Genomic DNA, 20,478 nt, shown 5'->3' with positions numbered 1-20,478 from the left:
CCCCAAAATCCCCCCAGGACCACCCACACACCCCCCCCCCCAAAACTCCCCAAATTGCCCCAGGGACCCCCCCAAAATTCCCTGAAATCCTCCCAGGACCCCCCAAAATTCTCCCAAATTCGCCCAAATTCCCCAGCCCTCCCCAAAATCCCCCCAAACTCCCACAAATTTCCCCCGCCCCAAAATCCCCCCAGAACCCCTCTACCCCCCCCCCCAAAATCCACCCACAACCCCCAAACCCTGCCCGGGACCCCCCAAATTCTCCCCAAACTCCTCCCAGGACCCCCTAAACTCCCCCAAATCCTCCCAGGTCCCCAAAATCCTCCCTAAATTCCCCCAAATTCCCCCCAAACTCCCCCAGATGCCCCCCAAACTGCCCCAAATTCCCCAGGACCCCCCAAATTCCCCTCAGATCCCCCAAACTCCCTCAAATCCTCCCAAATCCCCCCCAAATTCCCCCAAATCTTCCACAAATCCCCCCAGGATCCCCCAAAATCACCCCCAAATTCCCCTCAAATGCCCTCAAACTTCCCTAAATCCCCCCAGATCCTCCCAAACCCCCCTCAAATCCTCCCTAAATTCCCCCAGGACCCCTCAAATCCCCCCCAAACTGCCCCCAAATCCCCTCAGGACCCCCCAAATGCCCCCAAATGCCCTTAAATTCCCCCAAATCCCCCCAAACTCCCCCAGATCTCCACCAAATCCCCCCAAACTCCCCCCCAAATTCCCCCCAAACCTCCCTCAAATCCCCCCAGGACCCCCCAAATCCCCCCAAACCCCCCCCAAACTTTCCCAATCCCCCCCAGGACCCCCCAAATTCCCCCCAAAACCCCCCCAAATCCCCCCCAAATTCCCCCCAAACTCCCCAAGACCCCCAAATCCCCCCCAAATCCCCCTTAAACTCCCCCAAATCCTCCCAAACTCCCCCCAAACTCTCCCCAAACGCCCCCAGGAGCCCCCAGACTTCCCCAAATCCCCCCCAATCATCCGAAACCCCCCAAAAAATCCTCCCAAATCCCCCCCAAACTTCCCCAAATTCCCCCCAAATCCCCCCCAAACCCCCCCTAAATCCCCCCAAATCCCCCCAAATCTCCACCAAATTCCCCCAAATCCCCCCCAGGACCCCCCAAACCCCCCCAAATCCCCCCCAGGACCCCCCAAATTCCCCCCAAACCCCCCCAAACCCCCCCTGTCCCCCCGTACTCGCTGGTGCCCAGCTCCCAGCATTGGTTGTACAGGTACGAGAATTCCCCCTCGGGCCCGAAATCCAATCCCAGCTCCAGCTCCAGGGCCCTGGGGGGCACAAAGGGGGGGTCAGGGGGGTCCCCAAAACCCCCCCGGGGTCCCCCCCCAAAAAAATCCCCATCCCCAAACCCCCCCCAGAGCCCCAAAGGCCCCAAATTCCCTCTGGGAGCCGGGGAAACTGAGGCACGGGGGGGGCCTGAATGGGTCTGGGGGGCCCAGGGGGGCGTTTTGGGGTCCCTCACACAAATTTTGGGGGTCTGGGGTTGGTTCTGGGTTATTTTTGGGGTCTCAGGGCAGATTTTGGGGTCCCTGGGGCAGATTTTGGGGTCCCCCTGGTGATTTTTGGGGGTCTGGGATTGATTTTGGGGTTCTGGGGCAGATTTTGGGGATCCTAAGGAGGATTTTGGGGTCCCCCCCTGGTGTTTTTTGGGGCTCTGGGGTTGGTTTTGGGGTTCCAGGGCAGATTTTGGGGTCCCAGCTCCAATTTTGGTGTTCCAGGCCCAATTTTGGGGGTCCCTGCTCCATTTTCGGGGGTCCCAGGCCCGTTTTGGGGGTCCCAGGTCCATTTTTGGGGATCCCAGATCCAATTTTGGTGTTTCAGGCCCATTTTTGGGGGTCCCTGCTCCGTTTTTGGGGGTCCCAGGTCCATTTTTGGGGTCCCAGGTCCATTTTTGGTGTTTTTGGGCGTCCCAGGCCCAGTTTTGGGGGTCCCAGGCCCATTTTTTGCTGTTCCAGGGCCGTTTTTGGGGTCCCAGGCCCAATTTTGGGGGTCCCAGTTCTGTTTTTGGGGGTCCCAGGCCCATTTTTTGGGGGGTCCCAGGGCCGTTTTTGGGGTCCCCACCTGATCCCCTCCTCGGCCTCCTTCAGCTCCCGCTCGGCCGCAGCCAAATCGTCCCGAGCGCGTTGGGCGGCTGGGGGGGAAAATACCCCAAAATCAGCCAAAATCAGCCCAAAATCAGCCAAAATCAGCCCAAAATCACCCCAAAATCAGCCCAAAATCAGCCAAAATCACCCCAAAATCAGCCAAAATCAGCCCCAAATCAGCCCCAAATCAGCCCCAAATCAGCCAAAATCAGCCCAAAATCACCCCAAAATCAGCCCAAAATCAGCCCAAAATCAGCCCAAAATCAGCCCAAAATCAGCCCAGGACCCCCCAAATCCAACCCAATCCCCCTCAAAATCCCCCCAAATCCCCCTCAGTACCCCCCCAAATGCCCCCAATGTCCCCCAAATCCCCCCAATACCCCATAAATCCCCCCAAAATCCTCCCAAATCTCCCCTAAAGCCCCCCAAATCCCTCCCCAAATGCCCCTCAATCCCCCCCAATCCCCCTCATTTTCCCCCCAATCTCCCCCAAATCCCCCTCAGGACCCCCCCAAATCCACCCCAAATCGGCCCTAAACCCCCCAAATCCCCCCCCAAATCCCTCCCATTCCCCCCCAATCTCCCCCCAAACTTCCCCAAATCCCCCCAAATCCCCCCCATGTCCCCTCAAAATCCCCCCCAACCGCCCCAAAATCCAACCCAAATCCCCCTCAGGACCCCCCAAATCCCCCCCAAAACAGGCAAATGCCCCCCAAGTCCCCCCCAAACCCCCAAATCTCCCTCCAAACTTCCCCCAAATCCCCCCCAACTGCCCCCAAAATCCCCCAAATCCACCCCAAATCCACCCCAACTCCCCCCATTTCCCCCCCAAATCCCCCCAAATCCCCCTCAGATCCCCCCAAATCCCTCTCAGGACCCCCCCAAATCAGGCAAATCCCCCCCATTTGTCCCCAATCTCCCCCCAAATCCCCCCCAAATCCACCCCAACTGCCCCCAATCTCCCCCAACTCACCCCAAATCTCTCCCAAATCCCCCTCAGGACCCCCAAATCCCCCCCAAATCCAGCCCAAACCCCCCCAAACCCCTCCAAATCCCCCCCAAACCCCCCCCATTCCCCCCCAGGACCCCCAAATCCCCCCCAACACCCCATAAATCCCCCCCATTTCCCCCCAATCCCCCCAAATCCCCCCCCAAATTCCCCCCCAGGACCCCCCAAACCCCCCCCAAATCCCCCCCAGGACCCCCAAATCCCCCCCATTTCCCCCCAAACCCCCCCCCATTTCCCCTCCCCCACCGTCCATCAGCTCCTGGGTCTGGGGGTCCGGGGGCGGCTCCTCCTGGGGGGGCTCCTCCCCCTGCCCCTCCCCCTCCCCCTCCTGGGGGGGCACCGGGGCCACCTGGGGGGGGGGGGGAGGGGAGGGAGGGGTCAGGGGGGGGACCCCAAAATTTGCCCCCTCCCCCACCCCCAAATTTGGCGCCATTTTTTGGGGGCGTTGAATTTGGGGTCCCAAAATCCCCAAAACCCCCAAATTTTGGGACCCCTCCCCAACTTTTGACCCTTTCCAAGTTTCCAAAACCCCCCAAATTTCAGGAACCAAAATCCCCCAAACTCCCAAATTTCAGGAAACCCCAAAATCCCCAAAAGCCCCAAATTTGGGCCTCCCAAACTCCCAAAATTCAGGAATCCCCAAAATCCCCCAAACCCCCAAATTTGGGCTTCCCAAATCCCCCAAATTTTGGGACCCCTCCCCAAATTCCAACCCCTTCAATTTTAGGGCCCCCTCAGCACCAAAACCCCCAATTTCAGGAACCAAAATCCCCCAAAAAACCCAAATTTCAGGAAACCCCAAAATCCCCAAAACCCCCAAATTTGGGGTCCTAAACCCCAAAATTTGGGGTCCCACCCTGGAAATTTGGGGTCCCACCCCCCCTAAAATTGAAGTTTGGGACCCTTCCCCCAAAAATTTATGGGGTGGGGGACCCCAAAATTTCCCCCCCAAATTCGGCCCCATTTTGGGGGGGGGTTCATGCTCTGGGGGGGCCAAATTTGGGGTTCGGGATCCCCCAAAAATTGGGGTTTGGGACCCCCAGGATTGGGGAAGCACAAAAATTTGGGGTTCAGGAGCCCCAAAATTGGGAAACCCCAAAAATTCGGGTTCGGGAACCCCAAAAATTTGGGGGTTCAGGACTCCAAAAATTTGGGGAACCCCAAAATTTGGGGTTCAAGATGCCCCAAAATTGAGGGGTTTAAGAAGCCCCAAAACTTTGGGGTTTAAGATCCCCCAGAATTGGGGAACCCCCAAAATTCGGGTTCGGGACCCCCCAAAATTTGGGGTTTGGGACTCCCTAAAATTGAGGAACCCCAAAATTTGGGGTTTTGGACCCCTCAAAACGAAGGAACCCCAAAATCTGGGGTTTGGGACCCCTCAAAATTGGGGATTTTCCTAAAATTCGAGGTTCAGGACCCCCAAATTTTTTGGAATCCCCCCCAAATTCGGGGTGTGGGGTCCCCCAAACCTGCTCAGGGCCTTCCTCCTCCTCTTCCTCCTCCTCCTCCTCCTCCTCGGGCTCTTCCTCCTCCTCCTCATCCTCGGGGGGCTCGGGGGGCGCTCGGGGGGGGCCTGGGGGGGCTCGGGGGGGTCCTGGGACCCCAAAATTGGGGAGGGAACCCCGAAAATTGGGATGGGAATCCCCCAAAATTGGGATGGGAACCCCCAAAAATTGGGATGGGAACCCCGAAAATTGGGATGGAACCCCCAAAATTGGGATGGGAACCCCGAAAAATTGGGGTGGGAACCCCCAAAATTGGGATGGGAACCCACAAAAACTCCCTGGGACCCCGAAATTGGGATGGAAACCCCAAAAATTGGGGTGGGAACCCCGAAATTGGGGTGGGAATCCCCAAAAATTGGGATGGGAACGCCGAAATTGGGATGGGAACTCCAAAATTGGGATGGGAATCCCCCAAAATTGGGATGGGAACCCCCAAAAACTCCCTGGAACCCCGAAATTGGGATGGGAACCCCCCAAAATTGGGATGGGAATCCCCAAAATTGGGATGGAACCCCCCAAAATTGGGGTGGGAACCCCGAAATTGGGATGGGAACCCCAAAAATTGGGGTGGGAACCACCCAGAAACTCCCTGGGACCCCCCAAAATTGGGGTAGGACCCCCCCAAAAGAGGCCTTGGGACCCCTCCCCAAATCCCCCAAACCCCCAAATTTCAGGAACCAAAATCCCCCAAACCCCCAAATTTCAGGAACCCCCAAAATTCCCAAAAACCCCCAAATTTGGGCCTCCCAAAACCCCCAAATTTCAGGAACCAAAATCCCCAAAACCCCCAAATCGGGGTTCCCAAACCCCAAATTTTGGGACCCTTTTGACCCTTCCCAAGTTCTCAAAACCCCCAAATTTCAGGAACCAAAATCCCAATTTTGGGACCCCTCCCGAAATTCCAACCCCTTAAATTTTAGGCCCCCCCAGCACCAAAACCCCCAAAATTTAGGAAGCCCCAAAACCCCCAAATTTCAGGAATCCCCAAAATCCCCAAAAACCCCAAATTTCAGGAATCCCCAAAATCCCCAAAACCCCCAAATTTCAGGAACCAAAATCCCCCAAAACCCCCAAATTTCAGGAAGCCCCAAAATCCCCAAAAACCCCAAATTTCAGGAATCCCCAAAATCCCCAAAAGCCCCAAATTTCAGGAATCCCCAAAATCCCCAAAAGCCCCAAATTTCAGGAATCCCCAAAATCCCCAAAAACCCCCAAATTTCAGGAATCCCCAAAATCCCCAAAAGCCCCAAATTTCAGGAACCAAAATCCCCCAAAACCCCCAAATTTTGGGACCCTTTTGACCCTTTCCAAGTTCCCAAAACCCCCAAATTTCAGGAACCAAAATCCCAATTTCGGGACCCCACCCCAAATTCCAAACCCTTCAATTTTAGGGCCCCCCCAGCACCAAACTCCCAAATTTTAGGAACCAAAATCCCCCAAAACCCCCAAATTTTAGGAACCAAAATCCCCCAAAACCCCCAAATTTTAGGAACCAAAATCCCCCAAACCCCCAAATTTGGGCTTCTCAAAAGCCCCAAATTTTGGGACCCCTCCCCAAATTCCAACCCCTTCAATTTTAGGCCCCCCCAGCACCAAACCCCCAAAATTTAGGAAGCCCCAAAACCCCCAAATTTCAGGAACCCCCCAAACCCCCAAAACCCCCAAATTTCAGGAAGCCCCAAAATCCCCCCAAAACCCCCAAATTTCAGGAATCCCCCCAAACCCCCAAAATCCCCAAATTTCAGGAACCCCCAAAATTCCCAAAAACCCCCAAATTTCAGGAACCAAAATCCCAAATTTTGGGACCCCCAAATCCCCCAAATTCCCCAAATTCCCACCTGGCCCCGCAGCCGCTCCCGGACGCTGCCCCAGAGCCGCTCCCGGAAGGTTCCGGAATCCACGGAGCCCTCGGGGCCCAGCTCGGCCTGGGGGGGGACCCCAAAATGGGGACGGGGATTTTAGGATTTTTGGGGGAATTTTGGGGTTTTTTGGGGGGAATTTTGGGGTTTTTTGAGGATTTTTGGGGGAATTTTGGGGATTTTTTTCAAGGATTTTTGGAGGTTTTTTTGGGATTTTTCAAGGATTTTTGGGGATTTTTTTGAGTTTTTTTGGGAGCTTTTTTGTGGATTTTTGGGGGATTTTTCAGGTTTTTCAAGGATTTTTCAGAGCTTTTTGGGGGATTTTTTTGAGTTTTTTGGGGAGGTTTTTTGGCGTTTTTAAGGATTTTTTGGGGGTTTTTCAAGTATTTTTTAGAGTTTTTTTTGGGGAGTTTTTTAAGTTTTTTGTAAGTGTTTTCAGGGTTTTTTTGAGTTTTTGGGGGATTTTTGTGAATTTTTTGAGGGTTTTATGGTGGGGATTTTTGGGATTTTTTTGGGGAATTTTGGGGATTTTTCAAGGATTTTTGGAGACTTTTTGGGGGATTTTTTTAGGTTTTTTTGGGGTTTTTTGAGTTTTTTTGGGGGGGGCAGTTGTGAGTTTTTTGGGGGGTTTTTTTTGGGAATTTTGGGGATTTTTTTGGTGGGGATTTTTGGGATTTTTTGGGGGATGTTTTTGAGTTTTTAGAGGTTTTTTTGGTGGGGATTTTGGGATTTTTGGGATTTTTTTGGGGATTTTTTTTGAGATTTTGGGGGTTTTTTTTGAGTTTTCTGGGGGCTTTTGTGAGTTTTTCAGGGGTTTATTGATGGGGATTTTTTGGGGATTTTTTTGAATTTTTTGGGGATTTTTGTGAGTTTTTTGGGGGTTTATTGATGGGGATTTTTGGGATTTTTTTTGGGATTTTTATTGGAGGGGGTTTTTGGGACTTTTTGTTAGTTTTTTAGGGATTTTTTTGAGTTTTTGGGGGTTTTCTTTGAGTTTTTTGGGTGGTTTTTGAGTTTTTTGGGGTTTTTCTTGGTGGGGATTTTTTGTGAATTTTTTGGGATTTTTGGGGGGATTTTTCTTTGAGATTTTTTTTATTTTAGGGTTTTTTTTGAATTTTATGAGATTTTTTGGGTGGGTTTTGGGGATTTTTTGGGGGGGGTTGGTATTTTTTTATTTTATTTTTTGGAAGATTTTTCAGGATTTTTTGGGGGATTTTTTTTAGATTTTTGGGGATTTTTTTGTTGGATTATTGAAGATTTTTGGGAGTTCTTTGGGTTTTTCTTGGGGGATTTTGAAGAATTTTTAGGAAAATTTTTGAGGGATTTTTAAAAAAATTTTGGGAGGGTTTTTTTGAGGGCGAGGATTTGGATTTTTTGGGGTTTTTTTGGGGAGGAATTTTTGGATTTTGGGGTTTTTTGGGCTCTCACCTCAATCTCAGGAATGTCCAGCTCAGGGCGGGCTCTGAGCTCAGCCAACGTCAGCCTGTGGGGACAGGGGGGGTCAGGGGCATCCAAAAAACCCAAATTCCCCAAAAATCCACCCAAAATCCCTCCCTAAATCTCCTCCAGAATCCCCCAAAAAATCCCCCCAAAAATCCCCACAAAAATCCCAAAAAAATCCCTCACAAAACCCCAGTATCTCCCCAAAAAACCACCAAAATCCTAGAAAACCCCCCAAAAATCCCCCCAAAATCCCCCAAAAACCCCTCAAAAGTCCCCAGAATCCCCCAAAAAATCTCCCACAAAAGCCCATCTCCCCAAAAACCCCCCAAAATCCTAAAAAAAAATCCCCCTAAAATGTCCCCAAAAACCCCAAAAATCCCCCCAAGAAAACCCCAAAACTGCCCCCAAAAAACCCCAAAACCACCCCCAAAATCCCCACAAATCCCCCCCAAAATCACCCAAAAACCCCTCAAAAATCCCCAATCTCCCAACCTGAGATGCCCCCAAATCCCCCCAGAACCCCAAAATGCCCCAAAAACCACCCAGAAACCCCTCAACAACCCCTCAAAAATCCCCCAAAACTCCCAGTCCCCCACCTGAGAAGCCCCAAACCCCCTCCCAAAAAACCCCCAAAAATGCCCCCAAAACCCCCTCAAAAATCCCCCTAAAATCCCCTAAAATCCCCAACCTGAGCCGCCCCCAAAAGGCCCCAGAACCCCAAAAAGCCCCAAAAAGCCCCAGAAAGCCCCAAAAGGCCCCAAAAAGCCCCAAAGCCCCACAGGCCCCGCAGGCCCCAAGGCCCCACAGGCCCCAGAGGCCCCACAGGCCCCACAGGCCCCAGAGGCCCCAGAGGCCCCACAGGCCCCGCAGGCCCCACAGGCCCCACAGGCCCCACAGGCCCCAGAGGCCCCAAAAGGCCCCACAGGCCCCAAGGCCCCACAGGCCCCGCAAGCCCCACAGGCCCCAAGGCCCCCACAGGCCCCAAAAGGCCCCACAGGCCACGCAGGCCCCGCAGGCCCCACAGGCCCCACAGGCCCCAAAAGGCCCCACAGTCCCCACGGGCCCCAAAAGGCCCCACAGGCCCCACAGGCCCCGCAGGCCCCACAGGCCCCAAGGCCCCACAGGCCCCACAGGCCTCGCAGGCCCCTCAGGCCCCGCAGGCCCCAAAAGGCCCCAAGGCCCCACAGGCCCCAAGGCCCCGAAGGCCCCACAGGCCCCACAGGCCCCAAGGCCCCACAGGCCCCACAGGCCTCGCAGGCCCCAAGGCCCCACAGGCCCCAAGGCCCCACAGGCCCCACAGGCCCCAAGGCCCCACAGGCCCCACAGGCCTCGCAGGCCCCACAGGCCCCAAAAGGCCCCACAGGCCTCGCAGGCCCCACAGGCCCCACAGGCCCCAAAAGGCCCCACAGGCCCCGCAGGCCCCAAGGCCCCGCAGGCCCCACAGGCATCACAGGCCCCACAGGCCTCGCAGGCCCCAAGGCCCCACAGTCCCCGCAGGCCCCACAGGCCCCGCAGGCCCCACAGGCCCCCACAGGCCCCAAAAGGCCCCACAGGCCTCGCAGGCCCCGCAGGCCCCAAGGCCCCACACTCGCCGTCCGTCCCCGTCCCCGTCGAGCTCCGTGAAGGCCTCGTCCGCCCTGGCCCCGTCCTGGGCCGCGGCTGCCGCTGCTGCTCTCTGCTCTAAAGGGAAAATTGGGGGGGATTTGGGGCATTTTGGGAGCCTAAAATTCATCAAGGGGACCCAAAAATTCATCCTGGGGAGGAAAAATTCATCCAGGGACCCAAAAATTCATCCCAGGATCCCCAAATTTCTCCCAATTTCCTCCTGTGTTCCCTCAAAAGTCCTCAGGGGGACCGAAAAATTCATCCCAGGGAGCCCAAAATTCCTCAGGGGGACCAGAAGTTCATCCTGGGGAATAAAAATTCCTTCCAGGACCCAGAAGTTCATCCCTAAAAAACCCCAAACGAAGCCCAAAAAAACCCCAAATAAAGCCCCAAAAAACCCCAAACAAAGCCCAAACAAAGCCCAAAAGATACCCCAAAAAAACAAAAAAAAAAATCCCAAAAACCCCCCAAAAAACCTCAAAAACCCTCAAAAAACCACAAATAAACCCCAAAAAAGAAACCCCAAAAAGGCACAAAAAAAAACCCCAAAAAACCCCAAAAAAACCCCCAAAAAATCGCAAAAAACCCCCAAAAACCACAAAATAACCTCAAAAAAGAAACCCCAAAAAGGTGCAAAAAACCACAAAAAATAACCCAAAAAACCCCAAAACCCAAAAAAAAAACCCCAAAAAAAACAACCAAAACACCCCCAAACCCCCCCCAACAAAACCCAAAACCCCCCCAAAAACCCAAAAACAAACCCAAAAAAACCCCCAAAAATGCCAAAAAAGGCTCAAAAAAGACCTAAAAAAGGCTCAAAAAAAACCCAACCTCCCCCTCAAAAAACCAAAAAAAACCAAAAAAATCCCCCCCAAAAAAACCCCAAAAAAGGCCCAAAATACCCCCCAAAAAAACTCAAAAAACAACCAAAAAAAACCCCAAAAAACCCCCCAAAAAAACCCAAAAAAAGCCCAAATCCCCCAAAACCCCCCAGAAATCCCAAAAAGCCCCAAAACCCCCCAAGAAATCCCAAAAAGCCCCAAAATTCCCCAATTTCCCCCCGTACCCTCCCATTTCCGGCGCAGCTCCGCCCGCGCCGCCTGCTCGGGTCCCTCCGCCGCCTCCTTGGCCGCCCTGAGCGCCCCCAGGCGCTGCTCCAGCTCCCGCCGCGCCTCCTGCAGCGCCTCCAGCCGGGCCTGGGGGACACGAAATGACCCCAAAATTACCCCAGAATTATCCTGAAATTATCCTGAAATTATCTCAAAATTATCCCAAAGTTATCCTGAAATTATTGTGAAATTATTCTGAAATTATCCCAGAGACCGCCCCTCCTGCAGCCCCTGCAGCCGGGCCTGGGGGACACAAAATGACCCCAAAATTATCCTGAAATGAGCCCCAAATTATCCTGAAATTATTGTGAAATTATCCTGGAATTATCCTGAAATTATCCCCAAATTATCCTGAATTTATTGTGAAATTATCCCAGAAACCGCCCCTCCTGCAGCGCCTCCAGCTGGGCCTGGGAGACACAAAATTACCCCAAAATTATCCTGAAATTACCACAAAATTATCCTGAAATTACCCCAAAATTATCCTGAAATTATCGTGAAATTATCCTGAATTTATTGTGAAATTATCCCAGAAACCGCCCCTCCTGAAGCGCCTCCAGCCGGGCCTGGGGGACACGAAATGGCACAAAATTATCCTGAAATTATCCTGAAATTATCCTGAAATTGTCCTGAAATTATCCTGAAATTATCTCAAAATTATCCCAAAGTTATCCTGAAATTATTGTGAAATTATCCTGAAATTATCCCAGAGACCGCCCCTCCTGCAGCGACTCCAGACGGGCCTGGGGGACACAAAATGACCCCAAAATTATCCTGAAATGAGCCCAAAATTATCCTGAAATTATCGTGAAATTGTCCTGAATTTATCCTGAAATGAGCCCCAAATTATCCTGAAATTATCGTGAATTTATCCTGAAATTATCCTGAAATTATCCCCAAATTATCCTGAATTTATTGTGAAATTATCCCAGAAACCGCCCCTCCTGCAGCGCCTCCAGATGGGCCTGGGAGACACAAAATTACCCCAAAATTATCCTGAAATTACCCCAAAATTATTGTGAAATTATCCTGAAATTATCCTGATTTATCCTAAAATTATCCTGAAATTATCCTGAAATTATTGTGAATTTATCCTGAATTTATCCTGAAATTATCCCAGAAACCGCCCCTCCTGAAGCGCCTCCAGATGGGCCTGGGAGACACGAAATGACCCCAAAATTATCCTGAAATTACCCCAAAATTATCCTGAAATTATCTCAAAATTATTGTGAAATTATCCTGAAATTATCCTGAATTTATTGTGAAATTATCCCAGAGACCGCCCCTCCTGCAGCGCCTCCAGCTGGGCCTGGGGGACACGAAATGACCCCAAAATTATCCCAAAATTATCCTGAAATTATCCTGAAATTATTGTGAATTTATCCTGAAATTATCCTGAAATTATCCTAAAATTATTGTGAAAATATCCTGAAATTATCGTGAAATTATCCTGAAATTATTGTGAATTTATTGTGAAATTATCCTGAATTTATCCTGAATTTATCCTGAAATTATTGTGAATTTATTGTGAAATTATCCTGAATTTATCCTGAATTTATCCTGAAATTATTGTGAAATTATCCCCAAATTATCCCAGAGACCGCCCCTCCTGCAGCCCCTGCAGCCGGGCCTGGGGGACACAAAATTACCCCAAAATTACCCCAAATTATCCCCAAATTTCACAGAAATTACCCTGGAAATATTCAGAAATTACCCCCAGAATTCTCCCCAAATTCTCCCAAAATTTTCCCAAAATTATCCTGAAATTACCCCCAGAATTATCCCAAAACTCTATTGAAAAAAAACCTGAAATGTCCCCAAAATTCCTCAAATTTCACAGAAATTACCCTGGAAATATTCAGAAATTACCCCAAGAATTATCCCAAAATTTTCCTGAAATTATCCTAAAATTTTCCCAAAATTATCGGGAAATTTTCCCAAAATTATATTGAAAAAACCCAGGAATTTCCCCAAAATTTCCCCCAAATTCCACTGAAATTACCCCCAGAATTATCCCAAAATTCTCCCAAAACTCTATTGAAAAAAAACCTGAAATTTCCCCAAAATTCCCCCAAATTTCCCCAAAATTCCCCTGGAAATATTCAGAAATTACCCCCAGAATTTTCCCAAAATTACCCCAAAACTATATTGAAAAAACCCCTGAAATTTCCCCAAAATTTCCCCAAAATTCCCCTGGAAATATTTGGAAATTACCCCCAGAATTTTCCCAAAATTATCCCAAAACTATATTGAAAAAAACCCTGAAATTTCCCCAAAATTCTACTGAAATTATCCCAAAATTTCCCCAAAATTTCACCCAAATTCCACTGAAATTACCCCCAGAATTATCCCAGAATTCTCCCAAAATTCTCCCAAAACTCTATTGAAAAAACCCAGAAATTTCCCCAAATTTCACAGAAATTACTGTGGAAATATTCAGAAATTACCCCCAGAATTATCCCCAAATTATCCTGAAATTATCCCAAAATTCCCCCAAATTACACTGAAATTACCCTGGAAATATTCAGAAATTACCCCCAGAATTATCCCAAAATTATCCTGAAATTATCCCAAAATTTCCCCAAAAATATCCTGAAATTATCCCAAAATTCTCCAAAAAATATCCTGAAATTATCCCAAAATTTTCCCAAAATTATCCTGAAATGTCCCGAAAATTCCCCCAAAATTCCTTAAATTTCACAGAAATTACCCTGGAAATAATCAGAAATTACCCCCAGAATTATCCCAAAATTTTCCTGAAATTATCCCAAAATTTCCCCAAATTTCCCAGAAATTACCCTGCAAATATTCAGAAATTACCCCCAGAATTATCCCAAAATTTTCCCAAAATTCCCCCAAATTTCACAGAAATTACCCTCAGAATTATCCCCAAAATTATCCCAAAATTTTCCCCAAATTATCCTGAAATTTACTTTTTAAATAATTTCAATTATTTTATTGAAAAAACCCTGAAATTTCCCTCAAATTCCCCCCAAATTCCCCCAAAAATTCCCCCAAAATCCCCCAAAAATTCCCCCAAAATTCCCAAATTTTCCCCAAAATTCCCAAATTCCCCCAAAATTCCCAAATTTTCCCAAAATTCCCAATTTTCCCCACCTGTTTTTGGCGTTTTCCCTCGGCCGCCTCCTGCACCAGGCGCTGCCGGAGCGCGAAACCTTCCCTGGCCAGGGCGGCCGAGCGGAGCCGCTCCTCACGTTCCTGCCGGCCCTGCTCCCTGTGGGAAACCAGTATGGACCAGTATGGACCAGTAAAAACCAGTAAAAACCAGTATGGACCAGTATGGACCAGTACAGACTGGAATAAACCAGGAAAATCCGGTTAAAATCAGTATAAACCAGTATAAACCAGTATGGACCAGTTCATCCCGAGCGGAGCCGCTCCTCACGCTCCTGCCGGCCCTGCTCCCTGGGGAAACCAGTAAAAACCAGTATGGACCAGTATGGACCAGTATGGACCAGGAAAATCTGGTTAAAATCAGTATAAACCAGTATGGACCAGTACAGACTGGAATAAACCAGGAAAATCCGGTTAAAATCAGTATAAACCAGTATAAACCAGTTCATCCCGAGCGGAGCCGCTCCTCACGCTCCTGCCGGCCCTGCTCCCTATGGAAACCAGTATGGACCAGTTCAGACCAGTATAAACCAGTATGGACCAGTATGGACCAGGAAAATCCAGTTAAAATCAGTATAAACCAGTATGGACCAGTTCATCCCGAGCGGAGCCGCTCCTCACGTTCCTGCCGGCCCTGCTCCCTGGGGAAACCAGTAAAAACCAGTATGGACCAGTATGGACCACTATAAGCCAGTATGGACCAATACAGACTGGAATAAACCAGTATGGACCAGTATGGACCAGGAAAATCCGGTTAAAATCAGTATAAACCAGTATAAACCAGTGTAAACCAGTTCATCCCGAACGGAGCCGCTCCTCACGCTCCTGACGGCCCTGCTCCCTGTGAGAAACCAGTATGGACCAGTATAAACCAGTATAAACCAGTATGGACCAGGAAAATCCGGTTAAAATCAGTATAAACCAGTATAAACCAGTATAAACCAGTTCATCCCGAGCGGAGCCACTCCTCACGCTCCTGACGGCCCTGCTCCCTGGGGAAACCAGTATGGACCAGTATAGACCGGTATAAACCAGTATGGACCAGGAAACACCGGTTAAAACCAGTATAAACCAGTCCAAACCAGTCCAAACCAGTACAGACCTGCAGGTGTTCTCACAGCCGGCCCCGCTCCCCCACTCGTCGGTGCCATCGCAGCAATCTGGGGGGGGGACACCCCAAAATCAGCACAGAATCGCCCAAAACCCCCAAAATCCCCCCAAATGCCCCCAAAACTCCCCAACTCCCCCCCAAACACCCTCAAGACCCCCCAGATGCCCCCCAAATCCCCTCCAAACCCCCCCAGGACCCCCAAAACTCCCCCAAAACTCCCCAAATGCCCCCCAAATCCCCTCAACTCCCACCTAAAGCCCCCAAATTCCCTCAGGACCCCCCCAAATTCCCTCAGGACCCCCCAAATCCCCTCCAAACCGTCCCAGGACCCCCTCAAGATCCCCCAAAATCCCCCCAAGACCACCCCAAATCCTGCCCAGCACCCCCCAAACTCCACCCCAAATCCTCCCCAAAACAGCCCCAAACCCCCCCCCCCCCCCAGGACCCCCCAAAAATCCCCCCAGGACCCCGCCAGGACTCCCCAAAAATCCCCCCAGGACCCCCCAAAATCCCCCCAAAACTCCCTAAATGCCCCCAAATCCCCTCCAAATTCCCTCCACTCCCACCTACAGCCCCCAAATCCCCTCAGGACCCCCCAAAATCCCGCCCCAAATCCACCCAAAATCCCCCCAGGACCCCTCAAAATCCCCTCAGATCTCCCCAAATCCCCTCCAAACTCCCCCCGAAATTCCCTCAACTCCCACCTACAGCCCCCAAACCCCCCAAAATCCCCCCCAAAATCCCCCAACTTCCCCCCAGACTCCTCTCAAACCCCCTCCAAATCGCCCCAAAAATCCCCTCAGGACCCCCCAAATGCCCCCCAAAACTCCCCCCAAATCCCCTCCAAAACCTCCCAGGACCCCCCAGACTTCCCCAAAATCCCCCCAAGACCACCCCAAATCCCCCCCAAAATGCCCCCAAATCCCCCCAGGACCCCCCAAAATCCCCTCAAAACTCCCCCAAAACTCCCCAAATCTCCCCAAACCTTCCCAACTCCCCCCCTAAACCCTTTCAGGACCCCCCCAGGACCCCCCCAAACCCACCCCAAATCCTTCCCAAATCCCACCCAAACCCCCTCAACCCCCCCAGGACCCCCCAAAATCCTTCCCAAATGTCCCCAAGACCCCCACAGGACTCCCCAAAACTCCTCAAATCCCCCCAGGACCCCCCCAAACCCACCCCAAATCCTTCCCAAATCCCCCCCAAATCCCCTCAGGACGCCCCCAGACCCCCCCAAAGTCCCCCCAGGACCCCCCAAATCCCCCCCAAATCCCCTCCAAACTCCCTCAACTCCCACCTAACGCCCCCAAATCCCCTCAGGACCCCCCCAAATCCCCTCAGGACCCCCCAAATCCCCCCAAACCCCCCAAATCCGCACCGCAGACGCCGTCGTTGACGTGGGCCGCGGGGACGCTGCGGGGCCGGTGCCCGGCGTTGGTGCAGTGGAAGCGCCCGTTGGGGCACGCCGGGGTCCCTGAGGGGGTTTGGGGGCGTTTTAGGGGGACCCCTCGGTCTGGGGGGGGTCTGGGGGGGCACCCAGAGAGAATTTGGGGACCCCTCCCCAAAATTTGGGGGGGTTGGAAGGTCCCAGAAGGGCCCTGGGGTCCCAAAAGTTGAGCAGGGGATCAGCTCAGGAGGGGTTTTGAGAGGGGATCCTGGAATTTTGGGGGTCCCTGGAGGGGTTTGGGGGTCCCTGGGGGATTTGGGGGGGACCCCTCGGTCTGAGGGGGGTCTGGGGGGGCACTCAGAGAGACCTTGGGGACCCCTCCCCAAAATTTGGGGGGGCGGGAAGGTCCCAGAAGGGCCCTGGGGTCCCAAAAGTTGAGCAGGGGAACAGCTCAGGAGGGGTTTTGAGAGGGGATCCTGGAATTTTGGGGGTCCCTGGAGGGGTTTGGGGGTCCCTGGGGGATTTGGGGGGGACCCCTCGGTCTGAGGGGGGTCTGGGGGGGCACTCAGAGAGACCTTGGGGACCCCTCCCCAAAATTTGGGGGGGCGGGAAGGTCCCAGAAGGGCCCTGGGGTCCCAAAAGTTGAGCAGGGGAACAGCTCAGGAGGGGTTTTGAGAGGGGATTCTGGAATTTTGGGGGTCCCTGGGGGGGATTTGGGGGTCCCTGGGGGGACCCCTCAGACTGGGGGGGTCTGGGGGGGCACCCAGAGAGACCTTGGGGACCCCTCCCCAAAATTTGGGGGGGTTGGAAGGTCCCAGAAGGGTCCCAGAGGGAGAAAATGGGGTCCCTAAAAGTGAGGAAGGGGCTTTGGGATGGGGGTTTGAGGGGGGATTCTGGAATTTTGGGGGTCCCTGGAGGGATTTGGGGGGGACCCCTCAGTCTGGGGGGGGGTCTGGGGGGGCTCCCAGAGAGAATTTGGGGACCCCTCCCCAAAATTTGGGGGGGGTGGGAAGGTCCCAGAAGGGCCCTGGGGTCCCTCAAAGTGAGGAGGGGGCTTTGATGGGGAGGGGTTTGGGGGTCCCTGGGGGGAATTTGGGGGTCCTGAGGGGATTTTGGGGGAAATTTGGGGGGTCCTGAGGGGATTTTGGGGGGTTCTGAGGAGATCCTGGGGGTCCCAAAGTGGATTTTGGGGGGGTCCTGGCGGAATTTTGGGGGATCCCCGATGGATTTTGGGGGTTCTGGGGTGGTTTTTGGGGGCCCCTGAGGGGTTTTTGGGGCGGTTTTAGGGCGGATTTTGAGCAGTTTTGGGGTTTTTGAGGCAGTTTCGGGGGTGGTTTTGGGGTTTTTTTGCGGTTCCCTGTAGGGTTTTTGGGGCAGTTTTGGGGTTTTTGGGGTTCCCAGAGCCCTGGGTGTTTTTGGGGTATTTTTGGGGTTATTTTTGGAGTTTTGGGGACCCTCCAGGCTCATCAGAGCCCTCCCTGCAGTCGCAGTTCTGGGGTTTTTGGGGTGGATTTTGGGGCAGTTTTGGGGTTTTTGGGGTGGATTTTGGGGCAGTTTTGGGGTTCCCATTGGCCCGGGGGGTTTTGGGGGGTCCCGAGTTCAATTTTGGGGTTATTTTTGGGGTATTTTTGGGGTTATTTTTGGGGTTTTGGGGACCCACCAGGCTCATCAGACCCCTCCCTGCAGTCACAGTTCTGGGGTTTTTGGGGTGGATTTTGGGGCAGTTTTGAGGTTTTTGGGGTGGATTTTTGGGACAGTTTTGGGGTTTTTGGGGCTCCCATGGGCCCGGGGGGTTTTTGGGGGTGCCGAGTTCATTTTTGGGGTTATTTTTGGGGTTATTTTTGGGGTTTTGGGGACCCACCAGGCTCATCAGAGCTGTCCCTGCAGTCGCAGTTCTGGGGTTTTTGGGGCCAATTTTGGGGCGGTTTTTGGGGCTCTCTGTGGGATTTTTGGGACAGTTTTGGGGTTTTTGGGGCTCCCATGGGCCCGGGGGGTTTTTGGGGGTGCCGAGTTCATTTTTGGGGTGGTTTTTGGGGTTTTGGGGACCCACCAGGCTCGTCAGAGCCGTCCTTGCAGTCGCAGTAGTCGTCGTTGACCCAGTGGAAGGCGATGGAGCCGGAGCCGTCCAGGCAGCGGAACGGCCCCGAGGGGTCATAGAACGGCAGCTCTGGGGCAAAATTGGGGGAATTTGGGCAAATTTGGGGATTTTGGGGATTTTGGGGGATTTAGAGTGGATTTGGGGGGGATTTGGGGGGGAAATTCGGGAGAAATTTGGAAGTCGGGGGGAAAAATTTGGGAATTTTGGGGGTGATTGGGGGATTTGGGGTGGATTTGGGGGGGATTGGGGGAGATTTTGGGGGAAATTTGGGGATATTTGGGGATTTTGGAGTGATTGGGGGATTTAAGGTGGATTTGGGGGAGATTTTGGGGGAAAATTTGGGGAAATTTTGGGGATTTTGGGTGGATTTGGGCGGGGTTGAGGGAGATTTAGGGGGGAAATTTGGGAGAAATTTGGAGAAATTTGGGGATTTTGGGGTGATTGGGGGATTTAGGGTGGATTGGGGGGGTTAGGGGAGATTTTGGGGGGAAAATTTGGGAGAAATTTGGGGGGCATTTGGGGTTTTGGGGTGATTTTTGGGGCGATTTTTGGAGTGATTTTGGGAGTGATTTTTGGGGTGATTTTTGAGGCGATTTTTGGGGTGATTTTTGGGGATTTTTGGGGTGATTTTGGGGTTTTTGGAGTGATTTTTAGGTGATTTTTGGGGTGATTTTTGGTGGTTTTGGAGTGATTTTTGGGGTGATTTTGGGGTGACTTTTGGGTGTTTTTGGGGTGATTTTTGGGGTGATTTTTGGGGTGTTTTTGGGGGTGATTTTTGGGGTGTTTTTGGGGTGTCACTCACGGCTCAGGGCCACCCCCCGGGGTCGGGTCACCGTCACCTCGGGGGTCCCAGCCAGGGCCAGGGGCAGCAGCAGCACCAGGGGCAGCATGGCCGGCCTGGGGAAACTGAGGCACGGACCCCCAGAATCGACCCCAAATCCCAACAAATTCAACTCAAACCCCCACAAACCCATCCCCAATTGCCTTAAATCCGACTCAAAACCCCCCAAATCCACCCCAAATTCCAATCAATTCAACTCAAAGCCCCACAAATCCTCAAATCCCCCGACAAAATCCATCAAATCCACCCCAAATTCCCTCAAATTCACCCCAAAATCCCTCAAATCCCCCAAGTCACCCCAAATCCCCGTCCCCCAAAAATCCATCAAATCCACCCTAAATTCCCTCAAATTCACCCCAAAGCCCCACAAATCCACCTCAAAATCCCTCAAATCCACCTCAAGTTCCCTTAAATCCCCTTTAACCCCCCCCAAACCCCTCAGATCCCCCTTCAGCCCCCCCAAAATTCCCTTTAAATGCCAAAAAATCCCCCAAACCCTCAAGACTCCCTCTAAACCTCCCCAGACCCCTCAGATTCCCCTTCAGACCCCCAAAATCCCCCCAATATCCCCTTAAAACCCCCCGAACTCCCCAAATCCCCTCTCAAAACCCCCAAAATCCCCAAAATTTCCCAAAAATCCCAAAAAAAACCCCCAAAATCGCTCCCAGCCCCCCCGTACCGGTTCCGGCCTCACTCGCGCGCCTCAGCCTCCACAGGCCGGAACCGGAAGTGGAGAGGGGCGGGGACTTCCGGTTGTTCCCACGACGGCCGCCATTTTGAGCGCGGCGTTTCCGGTCAGATCGGAGCCGCCATCTTGAGTGCGGCGGCTCGGCCAATCAGCGCCAGAGCGTCCCGTTGCCATAGCGACGGGGGGCGGGGCCAAGGGGCGGCAGCTGCCGGGGGCACGTGCGGGATTTTGGGGGGGTCCTGGGGGAAAATTGGGGCGAAATTTGGGGGATTTGGGGGTCCTGAGGAGGATTTGGGGTAAAATTTGTGGGTTCTGGGGGGGAATTGGGGCGAAATTTCGGGGTCCTGAGGGGATTTGGGGTGAAATTTGGGGGATTTGGGGGGTCCTGAGGGAATTTGGGGTCAAATTTGGGAGATTTGGGGGTCCTGGGAGGGGATTTGGGGTAAAATTTGGGGGATTTTGGGGAGGGTCCTGGGGGGGAATTGGGGCGAAATTTGGGGAATTTGGGAGTTCTGAGGGGATTTTGGGTCAAATTTGGAGGATTTGGGGGTCCTGGGAGGGGATTTGGGGGTCCTGAGG

General features: G+C 52.3%; 1 protein-coding gene across 1 annotated transcript; it reads right to left on the bottom strand.

The window, feature by feature from the left end:
• Positions 1-1,184: 1,184 nt before the first annotated feature.
• Positions 1,185-20,034, bottom strand: PRKCSH (PRKCSH beta subunit of glucosidase II; the record flags this gene model as incomplete). Its single annotated transcript, XM_071421134.1, is given in 15 exon segments — positions 1,185-1,293; positions 2,087-2,156; positions 3,365-3,467; positions 4,588-4,668; positions 4,671-4,712; positions 6,462-6,548; positions 7,911-7,965; positions 9,518-9,605; positions 10,597-10,726; positions 13,757-13,874; positions 14,877-14,934; positions 16,264-16,359; positions 18,323-18,439; positions 19,173-19,276; positions 19,891-20,034. Coding segments are annotated over 14 exon segments (1,242 nt in total), but the record flags the coding sequence as incomplete, so codon positions are not given.
• Between the last annotated feature and the right edge of the window lie 444 nt (positions 20,035-20,478).

This window comes from Agelaius tricolor, unplaced genomic scaffold (assembly GCF_023055355.1).
Source record: "Agelaius tricolor isolate 1412-34295 unplaced genomic scaffold, bAgeTri1.0.p SCAF_190, whole genome shotgun sequence".
Taxonomy (NCBI): domain Eukaryota; kingdom Metazoa; phylum Chordata; class Aves; order Passeriformes; family Icteridae; genus Agelaius; species Agelaius tricolor.
Note: the sequence above shows the minus strand (reverse complement) of the source record. Positions and strands in the feature narration are given on the sequence as shown.